At 52.6% G+C, this 13,463-nt stretch overlaps 1 protein-coding gene across 6 annotated transcripts in view; it reads right to left on the bottom strand.

Annotated features, from left to right (window-relative positions):
* LOC135190299 (discoidin domain-containing receptor 2-like) overlaps window positions 1–13,463 on the bottom strand; it is an 87,127-nt gene that overhangs the window by 15,966 nt on the left and 57,698 nt on the right. For all 6 annotated transcript variants that reach the window (XM_064171515.1, XM_064171511.1, XM_064171513.1 and 3 more), the window contains 5 exons: window positions 11,040–11,226; window positions 3,281–3,527; window positions 2,432–2,524; window positions 866–1,023; window positions 481–676 (listed from right to left, as the gene is read on the bottom strand). In XM_064171515.1, coding sequence (XP_064027585.1) covers window positions 481–676; window positions 866–1,023; window positions 2,432–2,524; window positions 3,281–3,527; window positions 11,040–11,226 — 881 coding nt within the window. The remainder of the gene's footprint in view (window positions 1–480; window positions 677–865; window positions 1,024–2,431; window positions 2,525–3,280; window positions 3,528–11,039; window positions 11,227–13,463) is intronic.

The raw sequence follows: 13,463 nt of genomic DNA, 5'->3' as shown, positions 1-13,463 counted from the left end.
CTGCTGGAAACATTCCCTTCTGCCTCCCTCCAGAAGCTGCCCAGAGGCTGGATGCCAGGGCACCACTGACAATTCTCTGCTGCATTTCCCTCTGCTAAAGGAATTTCAAAGAGCTCTTGCTGCAGGACAAGATGCTAAAGGTCTCCTCCAGCAGCCAGCCCACGAGTGCTGCAGGGAGCAACTCTGCTGCCAAGGGGCTGATGAGACAAAGGATGTGCAGTGGCCAAACCCAGCTCTTTACAGATGACCTGGCTAGAGTGTAAGCAGTCCTCAAAGAGAAGAATGAAAGGGCACCCCTTGTGAGGGGGCTGGTGCTCCATCTGCCAAAGTTACATGCTTCTGGAGCTCCAGAACACTGCCTTGGGTCCCTGGGTTAGTGCTGTGTTGCAGAGATCACTTAGGGCACAGACGTGGTCGGTGCACGTTAAAACCTGAGAGAAACAATAACAGAGCAAACAGCCTCTGCAGGCTGATGATTACCTGAGTCCTCTGCACTTTGGGAGAGCTCTGGAAGCTTCTGGAGCAGCGTAGCTGGCTGGTGATATTCCAGATCCAGTGGGAAAGCACGTTCATAGGTGGGATTTGACTGGTGGATCTGGGTCTGGTTGTTGGCAATGGTGTAGCTGTAGAAGGAGAGGCGAACTGTGGCATCCTCCTCCAGGATTCGACGTGGGGCCTGCAAAAGAGAGACAAATACTGCTGAGGTAATGCATTGGCTGCAACCACAGTGATTTCCAGTAACAACTTGGATGGGGCTGGCATCCTCCCCTGCTGAGGGAACAGTTGTAGCTGCTCTGTGGAGCTGAGGAAGCTCTGTGCTTTCCATGGAATCGGGGTTAGCACTGCCCTTGGGTCTGCTATTTACCTTCTCCAGCCTCTTCTGAACGTATTGCTTCCAAAGGATAATGACTATAATCATCAGGAGCAGAAGAATAATAGCCACAAGACAGCCCACAAGGATGGAGGTACTGGAGTCATCTGCTTTCTCTCCTATCCAGGTGCTGGTTACAGAAGAAGTGGTTTCTGCAGTCACAGAGGAACGAAGAGGAGGAGTTAAAGCACAGCTTGCTACCCTTGCTGGCTAATTTCCATCATGTCCCTTCCTACAGCCTGCTCCAGAGATCTCAGGCAGCTTCCTGAGCATTAGCAGGAGCTGTGGACACATTTTGCTCTTCACAGAAATTCTCATTTGGGGGCCTTGCAGCTAAGAATCATGCAGAGAACTTCTGCAGTCAAAGGCTGCTCTTAGCACACAGACAGACTCCTGCACTGATCCATCTTGGAGCAGTTTTCAGTCTCCCTGCCTGCACACATTCCTTCAGCCCACTTGCTCTGAGGCAGCCTTGGCCAGGGAGGGAGGAAGAATCAGCTGAGGCTTAGAAGACTGTAAGATGCAGCCCTGTGCATGAAAGCAATACCCAGATGGGGCATACCCAGGTCTCCAGAAACAGAAGGAAAGTGCACATTAACTGGGGTGTTACTGTGAAATCTCCTGGCACTTGAGCCCTGTGCATGGCTAAGTGACACAAATGACAATGGTGAGGGTAGAGTTTTGATTGATGACACCAAGCTGGAAGGCTTGGCTGAGACAGCTGCAGGCTGTGCTGCCATCCAGAGAGACTTGGACAGAGCTGGGCACAGAGGAACGAAATGAAGTTCAACAGGAACAAGTGCAGAGTCCTGCACCTGGGGAGGAATAATAAACTGCAGCAGGACAGGCTGGGAGGTGACTGCTGGAGAGCAGTCCTGGGAAAGGGACCTGGGGGTGCTGGTGGAGAACATCCATGGCACAGCAATGTGCCCTGGTGGCCAAAAAGGCCAATGAGATCCTGGGGGGCATTAAGCAGAGTGTGTCCAGCAGATCAAGGGAGGTTCTTCTCCCCCTTTACTCTGCCCTGCTGAGACTTCATCCAGAGCACTGCCTTCAGTTTTGGGTTCCCCAGTTTAAGAGGGACAGGAACTGATGGACAGAGTCCAGCAGAGGGCTACAAGGATGATGATGGGACTGGAGCACTGCCTGAGGAGAGGCTGAGGGACCTGGGGCTGCTTAGTCTAGAGAAGAGAAGACTGAGAGGGCATCTAATAAATGTCTATAACTGTCTGAGGGCTGGGGGTCAGGGGGTGGGGGACAGGCTCTGCTCACTGCTCCCTGGGATAGGACAAGCAGCAATGGATGGAAGCTGCAGCACAGGAGGTTCCAGCTCAACACAAGGGGCAACTTCTTGCCTGGAAGGGTCACAGAGCACTGGCACAGGCTGCCCAGAGAGGTTGTGGAGTCTCCTTCTGTGGAGCCTTTCCAGGCCTGTCTGGATGTGTTCCTGTGTGCCCTGAGCTAGACTGTGTGGTCCTGCTCTGGCAGGGGAGTTGAACTAGATGATCTCTTTGGGTCCCTTCCAACCCCTGCCATCTGTGATCCGTGACAAATCCTTACCCCAGGTCCCCTCTGTAGCATTGAGCTCCGGTTCCAGGAGATCTGTCGTGCTTGTGGCTGCCGTAACGAAACTGGGATTGACACTCTCCATGTCTGTGGAAGGGAAAGTGTCAGACAACAACCAACCTCCCTGCTCCTGCCAATCCAACCACCTGCCCTCCCACACAGACAGGGCTGAGACCCACACAGCAGGTCATGAACCTGCTCCCCAGGGATGAACCTCTTTGCTGAGCTGCATGTAGAACACCCTGACCACAGCAGATGCCAGGGCCTGCAGAACACTCCTGAGCTTGGCCAGACATGGGGGCCTGGATTCATAGATACATAAAATGATTTGGATTGGAAGGGACCTTAAAAATAACTTGAGGCTGTGTCCCCTTGTCCTATTGCTGGCTGCCTGGCAGCAGAGCCCAACCCCACCTGGCTAAAGCCTTCCTGCAGGCAGCTGCAGACAGCAATGAGCTCTGCCCTGAGCCTCCTCTGCTGCAGGCTGCACACCCCCAGCTCCCTCAGCCTCTCCTCACAGGGCTCTGCTCCAGGCCCCTCCCCAGCCTTGCTGCCCTTCTCTCAACACCTTCCAGCACCTCAACATCTCTCTGCAATGGAGGAGCCCAGAACTGGACACAGCACTCCAGGTGTGTCCTGAGCAGTGCTGAGCACAGGGGCACAAGAACCTCCCTTGTCCTGCTGCCCACACTCCTGACCCTCTCACTCCTCTTACCTCCACCATCCCATCGAGTAGCCCCAGCAGAGCCCTACACTGGTGTTAACCCCACACATCCTGCAACCTCCACATTCCCTTTCACTCTCTGTGCTTTGTCAGACCTGCTTGGCTGGGAGGACACTCACCTGACTGGAAGGAAATCTCACTCATCATCATCCAGGTGTCGGCGAAGTAGAAGCGGCAGAGGATGGCCTTGCCCACGCGGTGGTTGAGGGGCACGGTCACGAACCTGGCGCTGGGGTTTTTGTCATCCAGTACAGTTGCCACCCCAACGGGCTCAGGCTCCCAGTCTGCAATCAGGCGTGGTTTGAACAGGCATTCCACCTTCTGGAAGATCTTCACCCCTTTGGAGAACATGTTGTTACAGTGCACCTGGGAGGAGGAGGAGGAGCAGGGATCAGTTGGGCAGGAGCGAGGCGAGGCTGAAACCTAAGTCAGGCCACAGGGATTTTCTTTCACAGATTCACTGAATGCATCAGGTTGGAAGGGACCCTCAGAGGTCATCTTGTCCAATCCCCTGCAGGGCAGCAGGGACACCTCCAGCTGGAGCAGGCTGATCAGGGCCACAGCAAGTCAGGTCTTGAACGTCTTCAGGGGTGGAGCCTCAACCACATCCCTCAGCAACCTGCTCCAGTGTTTCACCACCCTCACACTGTGCAGGACTTTCTCCTGATGTCCAACCTAAATCCCCCCTGCTCTAGTTTCAAACCACTGCCCCTCATCCTGTCACCAGAGTCTCTCCTCAACAGTGCCTTCCTGTAGGTCCCCTTCAGACAATGAAGTGCAGCTCTAAGGTCTCCCTGGAGCTTTCTCTTCTGCAGGTTGAACAAACCCCAACTCTCTCATCTCATCCCCATAGGGGATCTGCTTCTGTCCATCTCCGTGGCTTCCTCTGGACCCACTCCAGCAGGTTGGTGTCCTTCTTGTGTTGAGGACCCCACAGCTGGACACAGTACTCCAGGTGAGGTCTCACAAGGGTGGAGTGGCAGAATCACTCCTGTGGACCTGCTGGCCACACTGCTTTTGAGGCAGCCCAGGATGTGGTTTGCCTTCTGGGCTGCAAGTGCCCATCGCTGGCTTCTTGTTCATGGAGAGTTTCTCTTTCTAATATTTCCCTGTATGGATGCTCCTGACCTGTCCAGTCCAGCTCCAACCACTCATAGTGTGCAATGAGAAGATTTGTGCAAAAAGTGATTCTGAAACAGCTCAACTTCACATGAAAAACCCTCAGGAATAGTCCCATTTTGGCAAGCTCCTCAAAAGGCCCATACAAAAAAACACAGTCAATCAGTTCTCTTCCAACCTGGTTGGTTCTATGACTCTAAACCCCCTGTAATAATCTAAAGCCTCACAAACCAATTCTCCTTGGACAAAGGAGAGGAAAGAAAAACCACACCTGGGCTCCAGCCTCTGTTAGAAAGCTTTCAGCTTGTGTAGGCAAAGCTAATTTCTTCCAGGATGCATGGTCCAAGCTCAAGAAGATACCCTCCTGACACACAGCAGCTCTTCTGCCATGGCTGCATCTTGCAGACTACTGAGGACACAAGTTTTAAGCTAATCAGTTGAAGTAAGCCTGCCTCTGTCAGCCTCTCCTGGTGGCTCACCATCAGGCTGTCTCTTGCTGCAGTGGCACCACTGGGTTAGCTAATGCCAGGGGAATTCAGGCTGCACTCACTCTGCTGCCAAGGCAACAGCTCACCTAAACAAGGGCACCCTCTCATCTGAGGTACAGCTCCACACAGTTCACTTTCAGACTAAGTGGTTCACAAGCTTCTTTCAGGCTGGCTTCACACCTCCAGATCTGGCAGCTTGGTATCATCCTTCCAAGAGCTGGTATCAACTTCCTTCCTTCCTCTCCTTGGGCTCTTCCTTCCTCTTCTTGGGCCCTTCCTTCCTTCCTTCCTTCCTTCCTTCCTTCCTTCCTTCCTTCCTTCCTTCCTTCCTTCCTTCCTTCCTTCCTTCCTTCCTTCCTTCCTTCCTTCCTTCCTTCCTTCCCTCCTTCCTTTCCTCCCTCCCTCCCTCCCTCCCTCCCTCTCCTTGGGCTATGCCCAAGCCAAGGGGCTCCAGCAGAGAATCATAGAATGGTTTAGGTTGGAAGGGACCTCAAAGCTCAGCCATTTCTAATCCCCTGCCATGTGCAGAGACACCTCCCACTTGAACAGGTTGCTCAAGGACTTATCCAACCTGGCCTTGAACACCTGCAGGGAGGTTGTGGATGACAGAAACACAAAATGTGATCTCCTGTGCTTCTGTCATTCACAACCTCCCTGGGCAACCTGTGCCAGTGTCTCACCACCCTCACTGCAAACAATTTCTTCCTAACATCCAGTTTCAATCTCCCCTCTGCTACTTTAAGCCCATTCCTCTTCCTCCTGCCATTACCAGACCTTGTCAATAGTCCCTCCCCAGCTTTCCCCTGTAGCCCCCTTCAGATACTGGAAGGCTACTCCAAGGTCTCCTCAAAGCCTTCTCTTCTCCAGGCTGAAAAGCCCCAACTCTCTCAGCCTGTCCTCACAGCAGAGCTGCTCCAGAGCTGCTCCTCTGAACATCTCCATGGCCTTCTGTGGACTCACTCCACCAGTTCCATGTCCTCCTTGTGGTGGGGGCTCCAGAACTCTACACGGTAATAAAAGCAACATCTCAGTCTCCCAGGGCTGTGGCACAACAGACCCATCAACATCAAACTTCTGCACTCTCCCAGGCCTCCAGCACTCCCAAGGAAGCAGGCTAGTAGAGGCACAGGCTCATAAGGATCTGTTATGGTGTTTCAATGTCTTTCCTCAGTGCAAATCTTGCCCTGCACCCTATTAAACCAACACAACAGATGAAGTTCTGCCACAGTCATGGAATCAACCAGGTTGGAAGAGACCCCCAAGATCATCCAGACCAACCTATCCCCCAGCCCTATCCAGCCCTTTTTAACTGTCCTGCATTGCTTAGTGCATTCCTGAGTCTTGATACTTGCACCAGTCCTGAATTTGGAGAAGATTTTAATAGCCAGTCCTAAAGAATCACACCCCAGTGCCCTGGCACCTCGACCAGCGACCAAGAAACTGCAAGAACAAGGTGACAGAGTCTTCAGTATCCCTCAGTCAACTCCATCTTCACAGCCATGGTGGTCCAGGCCTCCCTAGCAACTCCAGAAACTCCTTCCTAATGACTGTGGTGCATTAGCAACTGCGACAGCAGCCTGCAAGCAAAGTGCAGCTTTGAACCCCATTAATTGCTTGGCCTCTTGGAGCCAAGAGAAGTGAAGCAGTAATGAGGACAGGCCTGATGAACAGCAGAAAGACAAAAGAAGGCTATTTGCATGTAATTAGGAACAGATGAAGCTTAGACAACATTATTGAATAAGTAGAAAGAGTCATCCATAACCAGGCAGGAAAGCCTGACAGTATACAGGCTGTGCTGTATTTGGGCAGGAGTTGGAGGTGCTCACATCTTGGCCTGACACAGAGACACTTTCTAGTCCAAATACCACCAGTTTTGTAACACACAAGCCCAAGCAATTTGCACTGCAGCTGCAATTCTTGCTAACTGTTCTCTTCTCATACTTCCTTGGCCACTGGGGAGGTTCAGAAGGTTGGGATAAAACAGGCATGAAGACAGAAACAGAAGTATTTAGAGCCCAGTTAGCCTGCACAGGAGAAATCCAAAGCTGAGAGAGACAAAATGCAGTCACTAATGAAGAATAATTTATGCTAATCAATACAGCTTCATAATGAAAGCCCAGATGAAGCAGCTGATTTCATAAGCTGATGTGTCTGGTTGATCAGGGTGGCTGTGTTTACATGACAGACTTTCCTCTCTGTTGGATTGACTCATCACAAGATCTGGCTCCAATGGGCACAGTATTTTTAATGTGATTAAAAACTGTCAGTCAGCCTCGCTCATTTAAGGCACAAACTCTTCTCTAGGTGTGCTGCTGAAAGAAGGTTTTCCTAGCTCAAGGTTATTTCCTACCTTCTACAATGACCAGAAGGCTCCAGGAAGACCTTCTGGTGGCCTCTGAAGTACTTAAAGGAGTTGATAAGAAAGATGGGGATGAGCAGCGCAGCTTGATCCAGCAGAATCACAGAGTCACTGAGGCTGCAAAAGACCTCTGGGATGGTCAAGTGCAGCCTGTGACCCAGCACCACCACAGCAGCTAACCCATGGCACCAGGTGCCACAGCTAAGCTTCTCCTAAAGGCCTCCAGGGATGGGGACTCCAGCACCTCCCTGGGCACTCCATCCCAGTGCCTGATCACCTTTCCTTAAGGAAGTGCTTCCCAACATCCACCCTAAACCTGCCCTGGCACAGCTTCAGGCCATGCCCTCTTGTCCTGTCACAAGTTGCCTGGGAGCAGAGCCTGACCCCCAACTGACTACAATTTCCTGTTAGGTAGCTGTAGAGAGTGATTGGCATTGGAATGGGCTGCCCAGGGAGGTGGTGGAGTCACAGTCCCTGGAGGTGTTCAGGAAAAGCCTGGCTGAGGCACTTAGTGCCATGGTCTGGTTGACTGGATGGGGCTGGGTGCCAGGTTGGCCTGGATGATCTTGGAGGTCTCTTCCAACCTGGTTGATTCTATGATTCTAAGGTCCCCTCTAAGCCTCCTCTTCTCCAGGCTGAACACCATCAGCTCCTCAGCCTCTCCTCATAAGCCTTTCCTCCAGCCCCCTCACCAGTCTCAGTGCCAGAAGATAAAGGACATTTTCTCTTGGACAACTTCTCATGGCCTCCCAGTACTTAAAAGGGGAGATCAGAAAGCTGGGGACAGACTTCTGAACAGGGTCTGTTGTGACAGGGCAAGAGGTGATGGTATAGTCTGAAACTGAAAGAGGGAGATTCAAACTGGGGAGAAGGGAGAAATGCTTGACATGAGAGGTGAGGAACTGGTCCCAGGTTGTCCAGAGAGATGGGAGCTGCCCCATCCCTGGAATCATTCCAGGTGAGGTTGTTTGGAGACTTGAGCAACCTGCTCTAGTTGCAGATGTCCCTGCTGGCTGCAGAGGGGTTAGACTGGACGAGCTTTAAAGGTCCCTTCCCACCCAAACCATTCTACAAGTCGATGATCTGGAAGAGACAGCAAAACCAAGAGAGAGCTCTGGCAAACATGAGCTATGAGGAGCAGCTGAGGGAGCTGGGGTTGTTTAGTCTGGAGAAGAGAAGGCTGAGAGGGGACCTTATTGCCCTCTACAGCTACCTAGAAGGAGGTTGTAGTGAGGCTGGAGCTGGTCTCTTCTCCACAGTTACTAATGATAGGAGAAGAGGAAATGACCTCAAGTTGCATCAGGGGAGGTTTAGGTTGGATGTTTGGAGGAAGTTCTTTCCTTAGCAGGTGGTCAGGCACTGGAACAGGCTGCCCAGGGAGGTGGTGGAGTCCCCATCCCTGGAGGTGTTTAAAAGGAGAGTGGATGTGGTGCTTGAGGCTACGGTCTGGTGATGAAGGCTGCTGGGATGAAGGTTGGATTGGGTGCTCCTGGTGGTCCCTCCCAACCATAGCGATTCAGAGTGCTTAGATGTGCTGAGGGGTTTGGGTTAGTCAAGGACTTGTCAGTGTGAGACTAATGCCTGGACTCGAGGAGCCTGAAGGGCTTTTCCAGCCTAAGGAATTCTGTGACTGTGAAATAAAATCAGTGGTGGGGGACACAGGACAGACATAAATCAGTGTTTGCTAAAACAATCCTGGGGTTCCCAGGTCTGATCCATTTCACAGCAGTCAACTTGGGAATACAAATGGAAGTGCTGCTTTCTGCACTGGACTCTTATGCTGGACACCAGCAACTTGGAACTGACTTTTAGCATGACAGCAAAGCCTTAATGAGCACTGACTCCCTGCTCACTGGCTGGGAGGATTCCTATGATCAGAAGATTCATAAACAAAGAAGACTTGTTCCAAAAAGCAGGAAATTGGTCCCATTCTCTGCTGCAGCTCGATGGAAAGGCTGCCTCCAGCTCCAGCTTCTACACCTCCAAAAGACTACTGGCAAAAGAAAGAAAAGGTTGGAAGAGAGCTACAAAAACCAGCCTGGAGCTCACAGGGAAGGCCTGGGGAAGTTCAGCCAACTCAGTTTACCCAAGCAAAGACCAAGGCAGTGTTTTACTCCCAGTGGAGAAGCAGGAGAGGTTGAGAAGGCAGGACTCCTCTTTTTGCCAGCAAAAGCAGGCAAAGAGCCAGGGGTTGCAAGTTAAAAATAGACAAAATAAAGCCAGGGTAAAGTAACCACCAAAACAATTTCCTTAAGGATGTGGTGGGTTCTCCTTCATTTGAAATGCCTACAAGGGAAGCCACCAATCCTTTCTAACTCAGCCTGCTGTTTACTACAGGCTCAGAGCTCAGCTCATCCCTTTGCCTCTGTGTTTTTAAGTACTTTCCCACAGCTCAAGCACAGCAAAAGCTTCGGTCCAAATGGAAGCATCACCACATTCCTTCACCTCCAGGCTCAGCCAGCCCCTAGACAGTCTACAACCTAAAATCATCTCAGCTGCTTAAGCACTGCTCCAGGTGTTTGGTTTTTTATTGCTTCAAGCCAAGTTCCTGACAGGAGAGCGAGTTCTGCAGAGGGAAGTGCAACACAGGACTGCCCCCACCCCAGCTCTGCCCACGGGGGACACTGATGTACCCTCCTGCTTTGGGAGAGGATCCCAAAGGACACTCTGGGAGCACCCAGACACAAATTCTGCCCCAGGCTGCTATGGGAAAGGACCCCAAGGGGCACTCTGGAAGCACCCAGACCCACAACCTGCCCCAGGCTGCTTTGGGAGAGGACCCAAAGGGACACTCTGGCAGCACCCAGACCCAAAGCCTGCCCCAGGCTGATCTGGGAGAGGATCCAAAGGACACTCTGGAAGCAACCAGACCCACAGCCTGCCCCAGGCTGCTGTGGGAGAGGATCCACTGGACAGCCTAGAAGCACCCAGACCCACAGCCTGCCCCAGGCTGCTTTGGGAGAGGATCCAAAGGGACACTTTGGAAGCACCCAGACCCACAGTCTGCCTGAGGCTGCCATGGGACAGACCCAAAGGGACATTCTGGAAGCACCCAGACCCAAAGCCTGCCCAAGGTTGCTATGGGACAGGACCCAAAGGGCCACTCTGGAAGCACCCAGACCCAAAGCCTGCCCAAGGTTGCTTTGGGACAGGATCCAAAAGGGACACTCTGGAAGCACCCAGACCCAAAGCTTGCCCCAGTCTGATTGAAGAGAGGACCCAAATGGACACTCTGGCAGCACCCAGTCCCGAAGCCTGCCCCAGGCTGCTTTGGGAGAGGACCCAAAGGGACACTCTGGAAGTACCCAAACCCACAGCCTGCCCCAGGCTGCTATGGGACAGGACCCAAAGGGACACTCTGGAAGCACCCAAACCCACAGCCTGCCCCAGGCTGCTCTGGGAGAGGACCCAAAGGGCCACTCTGGAAGCACCCAGACCCAAAGCCTGCCCCAGGCTGCTATGGGACAGGACCTAAAGGGCCACTCTGGAAGCACCCAGACCCAAAGCCTGCCCCAGGTTGCTTTGGGACAGGATCCAAAAGGGACACTCTGGAAGCACCCAGACCCAAAGCTTGCCCCAGTCTGATTGAAGAGAGGACCCAAATGGACACTCTGGAAGCACCCAGACCCACAGCCTGCCCCAGGCTGCTCTGGAAGAGGACCCAAAGGGCCACTCTGGAAGCACCCAGACCCACAGCCTGCCCCAGGCTGCTCTGGAAGAGGACCCAAAGGGCCACTCTGGAAGCACCCAAACCCACAGCCTGCCCCAGGCTGCTATGGGACAGGACCCAAAGGGCCACTCTGGAAGCACCCAGACCCAAAGCCTGCCCCAGGCTGATTGAAGAGAGGACCCAAATGGACACTCTGGCTGCACCCAGCCCCAAAGCCTGCTGCAGGGGGCAGTGCTGACTACCTTCATGGAGGTGAAGTTGCGGGGTCGGTCGAACTGGAACTCCACCTGCACGGAGCCTGTGCTGAAGCTCTCATTCCTCCAGCCAACGTAGTCGTAGCCTGGCCACACGCGGTACTGGTGGCTCTGCGTGAAGTCATCCAGCCCCAGCACTCCATCTGTCAGCTGGCCCAGGCCACCATACAGGTGCCTAGCAAGAGAGAACCAACAGTCAGGGAGGACAGCAGCCAGGAGAGCCCAAATGTGAAAGCATTTCAGTGGGGTCCTTCAGCTGGTGCCAGGAAGAGTTAAGTGGATTTACTCTTCAGCCACCCTGGGCAAGGTATTTCCTGTCCTCATGCAACATCACCTTGTTCAGGTTGGGCTTTCAAAAATCTTCCCCTGCTGGGGAAAAGGCAGAAGCTTTAGCACTGGTATCAAGCACTGGCAGCAAAGCCAAGCTCTCAGCAGGGTCTTGAGAAGCAAAGCTGGGCCTGCAAGAAATGGCACAGGGCACACTGCAAACAGAGCTCTAACTGCAGCATTCCACCACGGAGCTGCAGGGCAGGAGCACTGCTCCCTCCTGTCCTGGGAAAGGCTTGCAGGCAGGCACGGAGCAGCTAGAAGAGCAGTGAGACTAGGGGCAGCTCACCCAGCTCCAGCCAGTTCTAACTGGGATCACATCCAGCATAGCTCCTTGTGCAAGAGGAGGCTGCTACAGGCTCCATCTCCAGGGCTCTTCACCCAGGACCCTTCCTCGCTCCACTGAGAGCACAGAGACCAAGAAGCTGCTCTTCAGCACTGTCCCATATTGCTACAGCCCTGACCCCATCTGCTTCCTGAAAGCCATTCCTGGAATGTTCCTTGTCCTTCAGCAGGGAAAGAACCAACAGCTGAGCTATATTAGTGTCTGAGCTTACTCCCTAGACTGGTTTCACTCAGCTGCCTCTGGGCAGTCTGTACCTGGGCTGGGAAGCTGCTACAGACACTGACGCTCAGCAAGTCCACCCCAGGTGAGGCCCCAGCACAGGCAAGCTCTTGTCTTTGAACTCCAAACAGGACTAACAGCTGCAAAAGGCAGACTCCTGCTTCCAGCACAACCAGGCACCTGAACCAGAGGTTAAGTAGTTTGAGAGAGTCCTTGCTCAGCATGCTGGGGTTTGTGCCTACGTCTGTAGCTTCCCAACACTCCTCAGCAGACCCAGCTTCCTAGGCTGGACAGCTAAGTGCAATTTCTACCTCTTCCTGCACATGAAAACTTCTTTTTTTCCCCTACTTATTTTTTTTTAACATCCAATCCCTACTTTATCAATGCAGCTTGAAGGGGCCAGACATTAAAATACCAAGACATTGTTACCTGGGATCTTACAGCACCCTACAAGCACAAAGAATGGATCTTCCACCCCATTATTTTAACCTCCAGCACAGGAGAACACAAATAAATGGATAAAATTCACCTCCAAACAGAGGAAAAATAATTGTAGACAACAGTAAAGATCCTCAGGAAGTTACTGACAGCTGAAACAGGACAGATCATAGATCATAGAATCAAGCAGGTTGGAAGAGAGCTCCAAGATCATCCAGTCCAACCTAGCACCCAGCCTTATCCAGTCAACCAGACCATGGCACCAAGTGCCTCATCCAGGTTTTGCTTGAACACCTCCAGGGATGGCAACTCCACCATCTCCCTGAGCAGCCCATTCCAATGCCAATCACTCTCTCTGCCAACAGCTTCCTCCTAACATCCAGCCTGAACCTGGCCTGGCACAACTTGAGGCTGTGTCCCCTTGCTCTATTGCTGGTTGTCTGGGAAAAGAGACCATCCCCACCTGGCTACAATGTCCCTTCAGGTAGTTGTAGACAGCAAAGAGATCCCCCCTGAGCCTCCTCTTCTGCAGGCTAAACAACCCCAGCTCTCTCAGCCTCTCCTCATAGGGTCTGTGCTCCAGGCCTTTCACCAGTCTTGTTGCCCTTCTCTGGACACATTCCAGCACCTCAACATCTCTCTTGAACTGAGGGACCCAGAACTGGACACAACATGAGTCAGTGGATGACAGCAGGTCACTGAAGAGACACTGACAGAGCACTTATTAGCACTCGCCTGCAGAGGCAGGGATATGCTGCCTGAAGAGGCCAAACAAACCTGGCCATGGCTGAAGTTGCCAAAGGACATCCTAAATCCATCCAGACTGCTCAAGCAACACACTCGAGTCTGTGTTTACAGCAAGGAAAGTTAAATGCCTGGCAGTTATTTAACATTTCAGGTGCAGACCCTCCCTGAGCTCTCCACCCGTGGCACTCAGCTATGGGGTAAAGCAGAGACACCTCAGTGGCAGCAAAGTGTCCCCTACCTAACCTCAGTGATGTGAAAAATCAACAGACCTTGTCATGAGCTGTCAAAATCCAGCTGCTTTAGGCTTTTTTACTCCAAATGGGAAAAATCATCAC

This window comes from Pogoniulus pusillus, chromosome 35, assembly GCF_015220805.1.
Source record: "Pogoniulus pusillus isolate bPogPus1 chromosome 35, bPogPus1.pri, whole genome shotgun sequence".
Classification (NCBI taxonomy): Eukaryota; Metazoa; Chordata; class Aves; order Piciformes; family Lybiidae; genus Pogoniulus; species Pogoniulus pusillus.
The sequence above is the reverse complement of the archived record's forward strand: the minus strand, read 5'-3'. Positions and strand labels throughout refer to the sequence as shown.